Source organism: Meriones unguiculatus, chromosome 15, assembly GCF_030254825.1.
Source record: "Meriones unguiculatus strain TT.TT164.6M chromosome 15, Bangor_MerUng_6.1, whole genome shotgun sequence".
In the NCBI taxonomy this organism is placed as follows: domain Eukaryota; kingdom Metazoa; phylum Chordata; class Mammalia; order Rodentia; family Muridae; genus Meriones; species Meriones unguiculatus.
In genome coordinates, this window is record NC_083362.1 from 36,762,076 (window position 1) to 36,779,269 (window position 17,194).

General features: G+C 38.4%; 1 protein-coding gene across 3 annotated transcripts in view; it reads left to right on the plus strand.

The window, feature by feature from the left end:
• Positions 1–1,723: 1,723 nt before the first annotated feature.
• The window catches only part of Gls (glutaminase), a 70,241-nt gene continuing 54,770 nt past the window's right edge, over positions 1,724–17,194 (plus strand). The window contains exons 1-3 of one of the 3 annotated variants that reach the window (XM_021643038.2): positions 1,724–2,338; positions 14,231–14,327; positions 14,667–14,788. In XM_021643038.2, the coding sequence (XP_021498713.1) occupies positions 1,947–2,338; positions 14,231–14,327; positions 14,667–14,788 (611 nt within the window). In that variant the 5' untranslated portion in view covers positions 1,724–1,946. The remainder of the gene's footprint in view (positions 2,339–14,230; positions 14,328–14,666; positions 14,789–17,194) is intronic. The other 2 variants (XM_021643039.2, XM_021643037.2) reach the window with 2 other exon arrangements.

Here is a 17,194-nt window from a genome sequence, read left to right on the forward strand (position 1 = left end):
TGCATGTGCACACGTGTGCAGTGTGCTTGTCTCTGTGCAATGGTCAGAGGCTTTGGAACTCATCAACTCAGCTGAAGTGACCAGCACTGAGTCCTGCAGATCCACTTGTCTCTGCCCTCCAGGGCTGGGGACACGGACATACATACCTCCCGGCCTAGATTTCAGGTATGTGCCCTGGGATCTGCCCCTCAGCTCCTCATGCTTGAGCACGGAGCCCTCTACCCACTAGGTCTACCCGTTCCTAGGTGGTAACTATACTAGAAAGTGTTTAAACTTTTAACCATCAGATGCCATTTCACTGAGAAATGGGAGAAACTAGGAAAAATTGGTATGAAAACGTTGACTGGACTCGTGAGTAGTCTGAAGAGGTTTAGAAAAAGGAGGCAGTAAAAACTGCTAGGTAGCTGTTCCTAAGAAAAAGAACAACACTAAGAAATAGAACCATCCATCTTTCCTAAATACATCATAACTTTGCTTCAGTAATATTAATATTTTTGACAAATTAACATTAAGCAATTATAAAGGCCACCCAAGTAATTTGCAATTCTGTTTTTTTTTTCTACACGGTCACTTTCCTCACATTTTTTTTAATCTAAAAAGCAAGTTGGAAAAAAAAAAACCTTAAACATGGCAAACCTGTATGTAATATAACACGTGTGTACAGTCATATTCTTTGGTTACTAATCTACTTTAACATTTAAAGATTTATTGGATTACTAAATCTGGTGAATTACACCCTTCTCATCTCATAAATATACTGCTAACTTTGGTGACTCCATGCACTTAAACTTATTTGTTTCAGGAAATGGTTTCCAAATATTTGTATTCTGGAGTGGAATGTTTGCGCAGGCTCAGGATGTATATGATCCACAGATCTAAAAGGATAAATGGATAGTGTTACTGGGCTGAGAAGTTCTTGAGACATGGTATTTAGATGCTTCTATTTTTAAAAAAACTTTTAAAATAGAAAAGGTATCTTCCATTCTGCTTTCAAGCCAACTAGCACTAATGAAATAACCGACTTTCAAAATTTTTGGAGAACTGGTGTGCGTGAAAAAAAATAATTTTAGGAGAGCCACCCTACTCTAGCTTTTTCTCTTTTCGTTGTCCCTAACGCGCCAGCGTTCTAAATGTCTTAAGTTGCATAGCTGAAAGGATTTTGCTCATTTTTTCCAAAACATTTCGCTTCTGGGCAGTGGCCAACCATGGAAAGTTTTAAGCACATTTAGGAGGCGGTTGAAGCTCGCCGGGGCTGTCTTGGCAGGACCGATGCCCTCAGAAGGGCGGCCACATGCCCCATCACTAGCTGGGGGAGAGCAGCTGGCTTGGACCTGCCACCTCCGGGCCACCCTCCAGCCCTGGGCGGCCGGGACTCGCGCCCTCGGGCTTCCTCAGGAGCTGGAGGACTCGCATCCCCGGAGCGCACCTGCCTGGCGAGCGGCCAGACCCCGGAGTCCGCGGTCCTCGCCCGGCGCGGCCTCAGGCGGCCCGAGGCGAGGGCAGGGTCGGCGGCGCGGCTGGCTGCTCGGCCCCACACGTCAGCCGCGCTCCTCCCCGCCCTCGGGCCCCCGCGGGACTGCGCACGGGCGCGGAGACGAATTTGACCGACCGGCTGGCCAATCAGAAGCGAGGTCGGCAGGCTGAGCCAATGGGAGAGCGCACAGGGGGCGGGCCGCCGCGTCCTCCCGCCCCCGGCTGCTGAGCGCGGAATGTCTCCAGCCCTCCCCTGCGCGTCCGCCTCAGTGCGGAGTTCGCGGCGGCCGGAGCAGCGTCGGTCACCGGCAGGCTCGGCGGGGTTGGCGGCGGCGGCGGAGCAGCGGGGACCACACCCTGCCGCGGGCCCTTTCTCTTCCCAGACCTCCCTCCGCCGCGCGGGACACCGTTGCGGGAGCACAGCGGCCGCCCCCGCGCGGAGCATCCTCTGGTGACCAGCGGGCGCCGGCGGCATGATGAGGCTGCGAGGCTCGGCGATGCTGCGCGAGCTGCTCCTGAGGCCGCCCGCCGCCGTCGGGGCCGCCCTGCGGCGCGCGCAGCCCCTCGGCACGCTGTGCCGGCGCCCCCGGGGCGCGAGCCGGCCGGCCGCGGGCCTGGTGGCCGCCGCGCGGCTCCACCCGTGGTGGGGCGGGGGCGGCCGCGCCAAGGGCCCCGGCGCGGGCGGCCTCTCCAGCTCGCCCTCGGAGATCCTGCAGGAGCTGGGCAAGGGCGGCGCGCCGCCTCCGCAGCAGCCCGGGGCGTCGCCGCCCGCCGCCCCGCCGGCCCCGGGCCCCAAGGACGGCCCGGGGGAGACGGACGCGTTCGGCAACAGCGAGGGCAAGGAGATGGTGGCCGCGGGCGACAAGTGAGTGGCGTGGGCGAGGCGGAGGGGAGGGGTCCTCCCGGGGCGGCGGCGGCGGGGCGGCGCGGCGCGGTGGCGGCGGCGGCGGCTCGTGGGAGAGAAAAGAAAGCGATGCCAGGCGGCCTGCGACGGCTGCGCCATGTGATCAGGCCCCGCCCGCGCCCTCCGCCTGCTCCCACTTCCCCTCCGCGGCCCGCGCGGGGCGCCCCGGGTCGGCCGGCGGGGGGCGGGGTGGGGGGCGCCCGGAGGGGCTCGCCGGCCCGGAGGAGCGTGCTCGGCGCCCCGACTCGCCGCAGCCACCCTGGCCCGCCTCCCGGCTCGGCGAGGGTGATGCTGCGAGAACATCCATCTCTCCCCGGTGACATTGAGGAGTCGGGCGTGGAGCCGAGCCTCCACCTTCCCGACTCCCCTCTTTCCAGGCCGTAATTCCCCGGCCTGCCTTCCCTAAGTCTCTGCCGCCATCCCACTGGATGCCAGATGTGGCAGAGGAGTCTTAATCCTTGTGAGGTGGATCGTTTTGGCGTGCGTAGAGCCATCTGGGCCACCGGAAATAATGCTTCAGAAATGAGATTAGGCGGAATAGGGACATGTGGCCTAGAGGATGAGGAACGCAGCATGGACCACCTGTTCCTACAGGGACCAGCGATGGCTTGTCTGATTTTTAAAAAAAATCAGATTTTTTAAAAATGGAAAAAGCAAAAATGAAGTGTGACGTGAAACATGAAAAAAAAATCTTAAGTAGTTTTGGGGAATTAATTGTGATAGGATGTTGACTCATTGTGTATCTAGCATGGGAATTTGGCTGAAAATAAAATGTTTTCTTAAATATGACGCTTTCCTGAATGCTTTCGTGTAACATAAATAGATTTACTTTTCCCAACTAGGTAAAAACTGACTTTTAGGCTTTCCCTGTATATTATTTTTCTGACTTTATACTGACTTGGTGTGTCCTGTTTTCCATTTTACTTCTCTTTACAGCTCTGCACAGTAGCTCAAGTCAAACTGAAAGTGTGAATTTTATAACCTCAATCTCAGGCCTGCTAATGTTTCCTGTAATTAATGTCGGGACCTTCCAAAACATTCCTGGTTATTTTCCAGAGTGAAAATGCTCTTTAAAAGAACAAAACAACAACAAAAACCCACTTAATAAAAGAACAGTGATGGACAAATTTGTGGTATTGTGTGGTAATGGCTTTGTACCACAAACTAGCTTGATGATCATGGTCATGGGCACATTATTGAATGTGTTGGATTAGATGACTCAAATCCCTTTGTGTGTTTTCTTTTGTGGGGGTTCAAATGAGGGTTTCTCTGTATAGTCTTGGCTGTCCTGGAACTCATTCTGTGGACCAGGCTGCCCTCAAACTCAGAGATTTGCCTGCCTCTGCCTCCTCTTGGAGTTAATAAAGGGTTTTGCCACCACCACTTTGTTTTTTTTAAACTTTGGTTAAATTTACACCTCAAAACGTTTTAGGAAGTAGAAAATGTATTATGTACATTTAGTCATATACAGGGCTCACCTTACCATCATCTGGTTTACTAGGCTTGTGACATAAAACACGTTTATACTTAACACAGTTGCAAAGTGCATTTACTACTATTAACTAGTTAGTAGTTACAGGTTGCATGGTCAGAATGCCTTCTAGTTCTGGTTCTGTGCTTGTGATTCCCCTACCCCCATGGCTCTAGTGCCTTTTCTAAAAGTCAGGTAGGAAAATGAAATTTTATGTTTTGTTTCACCCAGAAGTTTCTGGTTCCATTGCCCTGTTAATAATATTAATAAGTCATCTCAGACCAATAACTTAGGAGGGATATTGTGGCTGCTGTCCCATGCCATTTCCCCTCATCTTGCCCAGCAAAAGATGCCAGTTTAGGGAAGGAATTTTCCCAAGATTTGCTCAGATTCCTAAAGGGTGTCAAGTGCCAGTAAAATAACCCTGTTTACCTTAGTGAAGGAACTAGCCTAGTGGCTGTGTGTGTTTGTGTGTGTACCAAATTTTTGATAAAAACTGAACAGGTTCAGAACAAATTCAGAAAGGATGATAGTCCTGAGAGCTTCCAATCAAGTATTTGATTCAAGCCACAGCTGTCATGAATTTATATAAAGTGAAGATTGGGAAGAAAGTATCATGATTTCTTCGAAGTTTCTATTTGATCTGTTTTCCAAAAGTGAAGTTTTCCTCTTTTAAACACTTTGATTTTCCATGCAAGGAACATTTTTCTCACCCTAGGAGGTCATCTCCTGTTGATCCAGTTATCCTTTCTAAATATTCAGCCTTCAAATCATGGGCCTTCCTCAGTCAGCAGTCCATCTGTTCTGCTAGCACTCTCAGGACTGCCAGATTTTACGGTGTTACTAAGAATTAGCCCTGTGAAAATTAAAAGCTGCTATTTTATACAAGGCTTAGAACAAAGTTGGGCATGTGTTAAAAACTACATAGCTGTATTCACTAAGAATTTCTTCTTTTACTCTTAAAAAAAAAAAAAAAACCTGTTTAGGGTGTTGATCTTTGAATTTCAGACTCATGTGACTTTTAATTCCCAGAGAAAGTTTGTCTTGAAAGAAACATCTTATATGAAACTATGTTATTTGTGCAGTCTACATTTTTAAACTTTGCTGGGAAATAAGGTCAGAGCAAATTTAATGCTTAACCATAGCACTTTTATTAGCTCATGTTGCTTTTCTTTCCCTAGTTCAGACCTTATATTTTTTATTAACCTTATCTTAAATTGTAGACGTTGAAATACAATCAAGTTACATACTTTTTTCAAAAACCCGCAAAACTTCGAACCAGTACCACCGTATGCTGTATTGTCCACAGACCTGTCTGATAAAATTGTTACATGAGTAATGTTTTAATACCTTATAGGTAAGCATAATGATCTTTGCTCAGGCTTTCTATGTAGTGATCTTACTTAATTATCACATTCATTCCTTTTTTTTTTTTTCCATTTTAAGACAGTTCTGTCTGCTTTCCTGGCCACTTTGGGGTTTTCTTCCTCATTGGAACGTTATTCCTTTCCCCACTTTATGTTCTCTACAGGACTTCCATTTTTTTTAGCTTTGATTCTCATGTCTGTATAGATGATACCTTAGTTCTTAAACTAAGCTCTGTCTTTGTATTTCTTACATGACTTGAAATGTATTGCCAGATCTGTCATTTTTTCCCTAATTGTTTTGCATAGTTTATGAAATTGAATTTAGATTTCCTTTCAGAAAACCGACATGGACTAGAATGAAAATTATCAGTTAGAAATAAGTTGTGGCAGTAGGAGCTTTGATTAACTTGCATGCTTGCTTAACGAATATTTTAAAAGAAGTCAGATTTATCTGTTAAGTATGACATTCTTAATTTCAGCAAAACCCAGATACATCTTTTAGTAAATGATCCTTATGAAAGGTTGGTGTGTGTATACATTAAATTACCTTTGGTTTGGACATTTTATTTATTAGGAAAAAGAATTAGGTTAAAATACTAGTATGTATTTACTTTTTTACAAAACATACTTTTTATAGGGTGTAGTAGTGAAAATATTTCATTAAAATAGCCGTGAGATCATTTTCCCCTGTCAGTTTGACAGGTGTTAAGTAGATGATCCCAAAGTGGTACAAAATAGGACACTTTGCATGGCTGACATAAAAGTATACATTTGTTCACTATTTTGGAGAGCAGTTTGGTGCTTGCTAAAAAACTCTGTGTCCCTTATGCAGTAGTTATGTTTGCATGTCTTCACTCTGTCTGGCATTAAGAAATGCGCTTTTAATTACACAAGAGTGTTTAATTTAAAAATAAAGTACATACAAAAGTCATTTCACCTAGCTTCAAATGGTATAGCATACAAAAGTCATTTCACCTAGCTTCAAATGGTATAGCTTATTTCCATAGTTCCTACTTTTTATAAATGGAATGTGAGTGGCACAAAACTTATTGCATTGTCCTTTGTGAGAATTAAATTTTAAAGTAAGATTTAATAATACGTGCTTCAAACAGTACTGAAAGTGAAATTGAGACTATTTGTCAAATGTAGATAATATATTTTGGTATTGGATAATAAAATGTTTTGAAATAGGTGGCAGATACTTTTATGATCCTTCTGAATTGCATCTGCTTACTTTCTAAAGGTTAATATTTATAATTCAGGGCTGGAAAGATGACCAGTGGTACTGCTGTTCCAGAGGATTGTAGCTCAGATCCCAGCATCATGTCCAGCACCTGTAACTCCAGCTCCAGGAGACCCGATCCCCACTCCTGGTTTCTGCAGGCATCTGTACATAGGCACACATAGATAGGCTCACATATACATCCTTAAAATAATAGACCTTAAAGAAGCATCTGCAGTTCGCTTTAATTAGAGTTAAGACTCAAAGACTAATTTTTTGTGCTTCTTAGTCATCTCTCATTGTTTTGTGATTTCTGTAGGAGTATACTTTTAAGTCATAAGCTTTCTCCTGCTTTTTTGCAGAGAATTAAGCCTAGATTTTACACATATTTGCAAATGTTGTAGTTTCAACTGGAAGTGGAAAAAGTAACAGTAACTGTAGCCGTATTTTTGAAGCCTAATATTTACATAAAGCCGTGCATCTAGTAGGCATTGATAAACATGAATATGATCTAAAATTATTATATAAAGTTCACTGAACATAGAAATGAGTCCTGAAACTTTGACGTCTTGTTTGCAGCTTTGTTTTATTAAGAAGTCTGCCACCTACAAAATTTGGAAGCTACCAAATGGAATTTCACTTTTAAAAAATTATTAGTTTTTAATGTGTTCTCCCTTCATGCAAGTATATAAAGCATGTGCATGCCTGGTGCCCTCATAAGTTAGAAGAGGGCTTTGGATTCCCTGGAAATGGAGTAGTGGATGGCTGTAAACCACCCTGTGGGTGCTGGGAATTTAACCTGGTTCCTCTGTAAAAGCAATAAGTGGTCTTCACCACTGAGCCATCTCTTTAGCCGCCAATTTCATCTTTTGTTTTTTTAAGGCAGTCTTTTGTTTTTGAACAAGGTGATATCTAGCCAAAAAGGAAGAAGCAGTGCCAGGCCTGGTGGCACACACCTGTAATCCCAGCATTCTGGGAGGCAGAGGCAGGCAAATCTCTGTGAGTTTAAGGCCAGCCTGGTCTACAAAGCAAGTCCAGGACAGCCACAGCTACAGATAGAAACCCTGTCTTGAAACAAACAAAAAAAGAGGAAGTATATTGTTTCCTTCTGAAAAGTAAATGTTACTTGAAAGAGCAAGTTTGTGAAGATCCTTGGGTTTCTTCAGTATTTAAGACATTTCAAATTGGTAAAACAAAACAAAAAACTTTACTATATTCTTATAATATCTGAGGTGAAAAAAATATCCTTTAATAAATAGTTCAGCAATATGAAAGCCTATGTAAATCAAGAACATATTTTATAGTTCATGGACATTTTCACCTAAGTTATTTGCCAGTAAGGTGAATCAGTAGAACTGAGGGAACATAAAACATTTTTTAAAATTTGTGTTTATTAAAATGTCTGCTGGTGTTCCACACAGTTGCACATAGAGACATTTACTCTAATTTTACTCTAGACTGTCCCATTATAAAATTGATTTGGTTATGAAATGAAGTGATGTCTTCAAGTTCAGAAATGAAGTCTGAACTTGACAGTTTTCTGACTGATAAAGAGGGAATATAATGGTTTCTTGGGAGGTATCCATTCATTTCTTGATTATGTGATCTGTATTCTTTACTGATTTCTAAAGAAATGCTTATGTGAAAGACTTTCAAAGCACAGAGCTTGTTGATTTTCAGGGGGAATGTATTTTCATATGCTTATTTCTGGTGCAGTTATAAAGATTTTAAACTTGTCCTGATAGTTGGACTAACAAACACACCCTTGGAAGTTTTGTAGGCATTATTAAAGGAGTACAAACCTTTTTGAGAGGAGTGCATAAATTATTCATATTTTTGGGAAAGCTGGGATAACAAAATAAACTGAAATGTAGAAAGATTTTTTCCTTAGTATTTTTAATATAGTGTCTTGTATATTGGAGCACACTACTTTTGTTTATCAAAAGGAATGACCTGTAGTTTACTTATTCCTGTGCTAAAATGTAGTTAATTGTAAGGGGTTCCCTTGTTCAGCATCAGTGGGATAGTTGAGTAAATTGACTGTTTCTTAATGTTTTGAAGAAGTCAAGTACTACAGTCATTAGAATATAAATTTTGCTATTATGTGATTCTAAGTTTTAAAGTAGTAGAAGAACAGCAAAAATGACAGTATTAGTCTGGCTTATGAGAGTGGACATGTATTTCCACCTGTTAATAGTTGCTTATAAGTACGATTTTCCTTCTGAATTGGAAACAGCCTAAAAAAATGGAAGACCTTTATCAATTACATTTTAATAACCTGCTGCCACTCTGATGTCTCTGGTTGTATAAGAATAATAAGTACTGTTGTACCAAAAATTGCATAAAATGACTAAGAATGGATTTGGGCAGTTCTTTTTATCACCCATTATCTAGCCATACCGATTAAAATCCTCAAACATCAAAATTGTAAATTCTAAATTAGTTTTGATATAAGTCCCCTTGGAGATGTTGAATATTTCTCTGCCATATTAAAACAATAAATTTTTAAATATTTTTCATTATATTTTTTGTTTGATGACGCATCTGTACTGTACTCTAATAGAATGATACTTAAAGACAAGTTCTGATAAACTTGCCCTGCTAAAGGCTAGATAAAGTGGAGTCTCAGTTTTCTTGGGCACTGCTTCTTAGAACTTCTCAGGCCAGCTGTGGTGCAAAGCAGTCATCAATAGTAGGTAAATGAAGGAGTGTTTATGTTTTCTAATGCGGTGAACTTTATTTTCTTAAATTTACTGTATGCTTACCCCAGCATAACCCTTAATAAGGGTTCCTTGGTACTCTGATTGGTTCTGCTTCTTTTTAAAACTAGCTTTGTTAGAATATATTAATTTCTACCCTCTTCATTTTCATGACTGTCACCTTTTATAACCAATTTTTAAATTATAATAAAATATATATAGCATAAAATTTACTATTTTACTCGGTGTAGTTATACAGTTCAACATTAAGTACCACTCACAGTGTTTATGTTAAGAATGTACTTGTAAAATAAGGAAATGTGAATACTGAGCAAAATTAGGGTTTTATTAGAATTTATGACATCATTTTAAGCAACTCATTAGCAATTAGAACTTAAAAGTGACTTCACAGATAAATTCTACCCCATTTTGTGTATTTCACAAAGTATCCCAGAAGAGTAAATTCCAAGTTCATAGTACTCCCCCCCCATACACACTGTTATTGATGGTCTGGTGAACACTTCATTGAATTTTTAGGTTTGACAGAGACCTTAAAAATCCATGTCTCCAACCTCTGTTTTATCCTCCCACTTCTGTTATGTTATAGAAAGGTTGTTTGTTAACTATTTAAAATACTTTGAGAACAAGAGTTCATGCCTGAAAAGGACTGTCTATATTTTCAGAGTGATTTGATTTCCCCTATATATAGCTGGAGTCTGATTTTTATTAACTTTTCCCTATAATTTAGTTCTGAGTAAGTCAACTATAGTTGTACCAATGTGATTGCAGTGAAATGCTGGCCTTTGTTTAAAATAATCTCCTTGCTTTGTAAAAGTTGTTTTAACAATTCTTAGTTTGGTTTCTGTTGGTTTCTTAGTTTAGGTTTCTATTGTGATAAAATACCATGACCAAAAGCAACTGGGAAAAAAGGGTTTATTTTGCTTACACTTCCACATTGCAGTTAATCATGAAGGAAGTCAGGGCAGGAACTGGTCAGAGACGTGAAGGAGTGCTGCTTACTGGATTGCTCCTCATGGCTTTCTCAGCCTGCTTTCTGATAGCATCCAAGACCGGATGCCTAGTGGGAAGGCACTGCCTATGGTGGTCTAGGCCCTCCTACAGCAATCATTAGTCAGGAAAATGTAGCATAGGTTTGCCCAGCAGTCAATACCATGGGGGGCATTTTCTCAATTGAGGTTTCTCAAAAGACTTTAGCTTGTGTTAAGTTGACTTAAAACTAGCCTGCAGTGCACCGTAAACAAAAAGTATATTGTAGAGGAAAGGCTTTATTTCATCTTACAGGTTAAGGCAGTTTAGGGCAGAAAACAGAAGAATGCTGCTGACTTGCTCAGGTGTTTGTGAGAAGGGGCAGGTCCCAGGGACAGGCTAGTGTGTGCTTGGGACCTCCTACTTTAACAGCAATTAAGAAAATATCTCACAGACATTACCTCAGGACAGTATGACCTGATCTTTGTTTAGCTGAGGATCCCTCTTCCCAGGTGACTCTGGATTGTGTCAGTTTGACAGCTGAAGCTGTGATAAGCAGGGTAAAACAGTCATCTTGTGTATAGTTTCTAAAGAGTTTTTGGCTTTCGTATCTAACAGATAAATACATGGTTATGAAAACATAAAGGTACAGTTTAGGAAAGAAGAAAGTAGGATAAAGCAAGGTCTTTGGTGTGATTTCTGCTTTTTTGAAAGGTTGGGGGAAAGTATTTGTGCTTGGTTCAGCTATAGTGATGTTTGTGCCCTTGCTCTGTAGCCCTGGCTGGCCTTGCACTTAAGAATATTGCTTTCTCTGGCCTCCTGAGTGCAGCCTTACAGGTATGAGCTGCCATACCAGTCTTGACAATTTTAGGATCATGTATCTTAGGCATGGCTTACATTTTTCCTCCTATGGATACAAAATAGTTTCTTTTTCTTTTAAGCAAGTAAATATTTACTTACTTTGCTAGCTGTGGTAATAAAAGGAGCATTTTAATTTTTTTTTCTGTGTACCATAAGTGAAAGAAGTGTATATTTCATGTTATTTACATAGCTTTTAAGCAAAGTAAATACCATTTTCTGGTTTGATGAGTATGTAGAAAGCTTATTCTGCAGTTTTTAAAGTGATAAACTACCATTATCAAAGGTTTATCTGACAAACCGCTTTCTGTAAATAATTGGTTTGTTATTAGTCACTGATTTTGACAGCTGGTTCAATTTTTCTTTAAATATTGGATCATCACTGTTAATGAACTCTTGTTTAAGGCTATTAGATCAGGATAAAAATTTAGAAAGCATGCTTGTGCCCTATAAAAGTAGTAAGTAGGTAGTAAGTCAGAGGACCACTACTGAAGTTTGAATCCCAGATTCAACGAAACAGACAAAGTTATTTCTGTTGGCGTGCAACCATGGGAAGGTTCTTAGCCTCTCTGAACTTAAGTGTCTTTCTCTATCTGTGGAGGTAGTGTCAACAAGTACATTTGTTTAATATCAGAAATTATATATTTTGTAAGACTTGAATTTCTGTCACTAAATCATTAAATCAGAAAGGATTCAATAAAAATGTTTATAAAGCGTTTAGCACAGTATGTAAGTAATAGTTATTTATTAAAATATTATAGGTGTCAGGATATGTTATTACCTTTTTATAAAGGTTAATTTTTAAAACATACTAGTATTAATAAATTGATGTTTTGTTAGTTGTTTTAATTGCAAGGTTGGGGCCAGTGAGCTGAGATGATAAACGCACTTGTCACTCGAGCCTAGAGACCTGAGTAGGGTCACTGCAGCCCGCATGGAGGAAGAGAACTGACTCCTCCAAGTTGTTCTCCTGTCCTTCATGCCTCATGTGTACTTGCACTTACACACAGTTAATAAAAAATGTGAAGACCTTAAAGGTTGGTACAGCAGTGTCTTGAAATAAAGACAAATTATATCAATGCCAATATTAATGTTTCTTTTATGAGAAATTTTAGGTTTTATGTATGTTTACATGGTTGAGTCAGTTATTTTATTGTCTTTTAATACAGATATGTAATTATGTCATATATGTATGTATGTGTACACACACTAACAGTAGTTTGGGAAGTAATTTTATTAGGAAATAATGAAATACTAGTGGTCTTATTAAAGTTCAGAGTTGTTATATAATCTTTAATCCAGGAAACATTTAGACATATAGAAAGGTCTTTTCAATAATACAGAAACAGTTATCAACAGACATGATCTGTCATTTTTTAAATAAGAGAAATGCACATAATTTACCCATTGCTATTATACTTATGCTGTCATACAATACAAAGTTTCTATTATACTTGTGACTAATCTAGAACTGATGGTATTTTAAAAGATTATTCTATTTCATGAGGTTGCTCTTTGAAATAGAGTTATATGTATTTCCCTTGTACAGTTAATGAGTCATGATAGGTAGGCAGGGGATTGGTCTGCCTTAAACCAGCGATTCTTCTGTTTTGAGACAGGGTTTCAACTGTAGCCCAGGCAGGCTTTGAATGTGGGCTAATCCTCCTATCTGAGCCTCCCTGGGCTGGGCTTGCAGATGTTAGTTATGCCTTGCTGAGACCTGTGATTTTTTTTTTAAGATTTTATTTGTTTATGTTATGTGTGAGTGCTTTGTCTACATGTACACCTGCACACCATAAGAGGGCATCAAATTTCAGTATAGGTGGTTGTGAGCCACCATGTGGGTTCTGGGAATTGAACTCAGGACCTCTGTAAGAGCAGACAGTGCTTTTATCTGTGGAGCCATCTCTTCAGCCCCTGAGACCTGTGATTCTTGTCATTATAATATTTACCTCAATGATAATGGGAATAATGGAGTGTTTTCAGTTTCTGAGACCTCTTTCCCAAAAGATAGTAAATTAGTGTGTGATAATTTGTTTACTTAAAGGCTCTTCAATAGATAGGAATATTGCTTTTCTGTTTACAAGTTTTGATAATCTTAGCAAATTTTTGTCACATTAGTTATTAAGAGTTTCTGGTAGATTTTTCTTATTCTGTGATATGTGGAGTTTTGTTTTTATTATAAGTGTATATTGCTTTAGAAATAACAACTACTGACCCAGTGGTTAAGAGCATTTGGTGTTATTCTAGAGGACCCAAGTTTGGTTCTCAGCACCCAAGTCAGGAAGCTTACTGCTGTAATTCTGGGCTCCAGACATCTGATGCCCTCTTCCGGCCTCTGCAGGTACTGGTGCACGTACATACACATGGAGAAAAAATTAAAAGAACTACAGTGAACTTAGACTTAGTTTGAGTACTTACATTCTATCAGGCAGCATTTAAAAAATGTTGGATGTATTGAGCGAACTCTTTGTGACTACTTTCTGAGGTAGACATTATATCCCCCTTTCTCTGAATTGCAGGGAATTTAATTAAATAGCCTAAAGATTACACAGCTAGTATTACTAACCAGAGTTCAGGAATTTTTATAGAGAGATAGTTTGCTGTCTCTCCCAGATTTTAGAGTCACCATTTGAAGATCTTACAAAGATACAGTGAGTGTTGATGCCCACATGAACATTCACTGAACTGACAAACACTCATAACCCAGCTGTCATTCCTCTGTACAGGGTTCTAGGTCAGCAGATCATGATTTACTGCACATGCATGCTTTTTATTGCTGTAGTATTCACAGTAGCCAGGAACTGTGTCTGTAGATGCCTCTCAGGTAGATAGATAATGTTGTGTGTAAATATGTGGAGTTTTATTGAGCTGTAGAATACGTGAAGTCATATTTACAGGAAAATGCATATAACTGGAAATCATTATGTTAAGTGAAGTAAGCCAGACTTTAGAAGGAGACCTACTGTATATTTTCATTAATAGAACCTAGACTTAAAATTATGTATATGACCAAAAATAAAAATGACCTGACAATGAAAACTACTAATGAATTTCGTTTTTTAACTTTTTTTTCAATGTGGATTCTAATGATACTGATTGAATTTTGTTGAATCAGTGAATTAGTATTCATGAATGTATCATCTCAACTATTGTCTGGTACAGTGATTATTTAATAATGGACCTGATTGTTGTCTATCACATTATTTATACAAGGATTAATTTTATATTATTTTCCTTCTCCTTTAGTAAAATAAAACAGGGTCTGTTACCTAGCTTGGAAGATTTGCTGTTCTACACAATTGCAGAAGGACAAGACAAAATCCCTGTTCACAAGTTTATTACAGTAAGTTTTTATATTTTTCTCTCAACTTTCAAGGAAGTAATACTAAGTTAGTTATATAATATTGCTCAAATATAGTCTTAAAGTTTATCTGACCTATAGGTTCTGACTGACAGTGTTTCTCTTGTTTTCAAATTTTTTATTATGCTCACTTCAAGGTAATGAAAGAAAAAGAAACAATGAGAAACTTGTCCAGAAAGTGGATAATAATGATACAAATACCACATACGTGATCAAATCTTGGATAGAAACTTTTATGTACAAGAATGAAACTTATAGTTGGAATAAGCATATACATTATCTGCCTTATATATTTACAAACTCTTATTTTTTTAAAAACAGGCACTCAAATCTACAGGATTGCGAACGTCTGATCCCAGGTTGAAAGAGTGTATGGATATGTTAAGATTAACTCTTCAGACAACGTCAGATGGTGTCATGCTAGACAAAGATCTTTTTAAAAAGTAAAAATTTCTGCCAAACCTTTAATGGTGATTTGCTATGCTGTATGGTGATTTTGCTTTTAAAACAATTTTACATTTTGAAGACCAGTACTTTAGTGTAACTGAGAAAAGGGATTTGTAAATATTTCTTTGACAGACAGTGATGGTGTATATTATGGTTCTTTTAATACACTGAGTTTGAGTCAGTTGTAATGAAAATTAGCCATTAATGTTGTTTTGTGCCTAGAGATTATGTTGGGGTGTTTTTTTCTGTCTGCATGATTTGCTGACTTTCAGTTTAGTCTGTAGTTTATTTCCATATGGTGATTTGGATGATGAACTTAAGAGGACTTCAAAAAGCTCTGTAGTCCTCATATTTACGTATTTGCATCACCTGATTCTCTTTTTTCAAATATACTAAGGAATGTTTTTGGGGCTGTTACAATTTTTTTTGTGTGCTTGCTTTTTTGTTTTGCAAAACAGTTGAGAACTTAAGAAAACTTTGAAGATTATAACCTTAATTTGGTTGAATGAGAACATTTTCACATTGCTGAAACTAGCATATCTGTTTCTTAATCTTTATAACTGTTTGTATTAGTTTATGTTTTAATAGACAATATGTTTGTAATTGATCCTAAAGAGTCAAATAATGTTTTAATTTATTAATAGTTAATGGATAGCACTATAAAATTATTAACAGCTATAAGACAGTGATTTTTGCTTTTTTTTTTTTTTTTTCAAAACCACAGGATTAAGTTGAGGTGGATCCAAAGAATTTCTGCATTTAATTTAAAAGTTTTTGTGTGTGCATGCGTATGTTAAATTACCTTTTATTTCTTTGGTGGATTGAATGATTTGTTCTAGATCTCTCCTGGGAATGTCCTGGAGTCCTGAGAGGGATAAGTATTTAAGTAAAGTTCTCTGAAGTTTCTGGCATGCGTGTGACACGTCTGCCAATTTTGAACGGATGATCTTGGCTCTCTTAATATAGCCAGCTTTAAAGTGTAGCCGTTAACCTTACTTTTCGATTGCTATTAGGAATTGGAGTTTGTTGATCTATTTACTTTGTGAAGGAAATGAATTTATCTCTAGACTTATTCACGCTTTTGTAAGTAAGGATTTGTCTTACAAATAACATGTGCAAAGTACTCTTTCTTGATAGTGGTGCCTTCTGGGAAATTATTTTAGTTTATCTGTGAGTATAGTTAATTGATAGTAGGTTGGATTGTGAATAATAGATGTAGGGAACTGGCTTTAGAATTTTTAAGGACATCATTAATTTGTACATTTAGACGTGCTTTAAAAAATGTGCTTTATGAACATTGTTTCATTATAAAATTAAAAGTAATTTAAATGTTCTCTCTCAGTTATGAACCTAAGGAACCACAATCATAAAATTATTTGTAATTGAATTAATCTATAATAATTACCATACTTTTAGACACAAACTCAGGTTTTAAAAATCTAAGGTTGTAATATAAGCAGTCCCTGACCTGACATGGAAACACAGTAGTCTGTGTAGCAGGTCATAGACAAAGGGTTTTTCTTTTCTAGAATGAGTTAACTCAGAACCTCTCACTGGGTTTTTTTGGGTCACTTTGAAAGGTGATGACTCCAGAGACATTCCTTCTCTGATTTCAATTATAAGAAGTTACCTAGTTGAGGTGCCAAAAATAAAATCTCATCTCCATGTTGCTGGAATGGAGATATTAAAACATGGAATTCTTTTTTTTCTGAGAGAATAACTATAAAGGTAGATAATTCTGGCTTAAATCAAAGTGTTCATCTTTTACCTAAAATTCATCTACTTAAGCCTTTGTAGTAGAAAAACAAGTATTGTATGTAACTTTTTTTTAACATGGATAAATAAATTTGAAAGATAGAGATTGCCTTTGCTTACCTATGTAGTTAACACTTTTATACCAATATTCATTCAAGTTAAAAGAAGCAAATATTTATGCTAACAAATTCTTTATTCACTCATTTATTCATTGTTAAACCGTAGAAATACAAGAACCGTTTTTATATGTGATATAGTTTTGGACTTGTTTTTAGAGACAGCAAACGGTTTGCATTTGTAGTTATTTGGTTTTCTAAAAACTTAATGTATTACTAGTGAAAAATTCTCTGAGAAAAATTTATAATACATTAATAATGTCCATTGTATTTGTAAGATAATTGTTAAAGTGGTTGAACAGAGCACAGATTTTTACCCGCTGAAAGGCAAAAGCATTTTTCCTCAATTTATTTCAAATAACTTTTATTTTCTAGTACACTGATGACATCTATATTAAAATAATATCCAAGAAAATCTTATTTGAACACCCATCATTATGTGTAGTTGGAGTCTTCTGAAATTATCTTTATCATGGTAACTTACCATTTAAGGCTATTTCCACATGGTTTTTATTAATATCTTATGCTAGA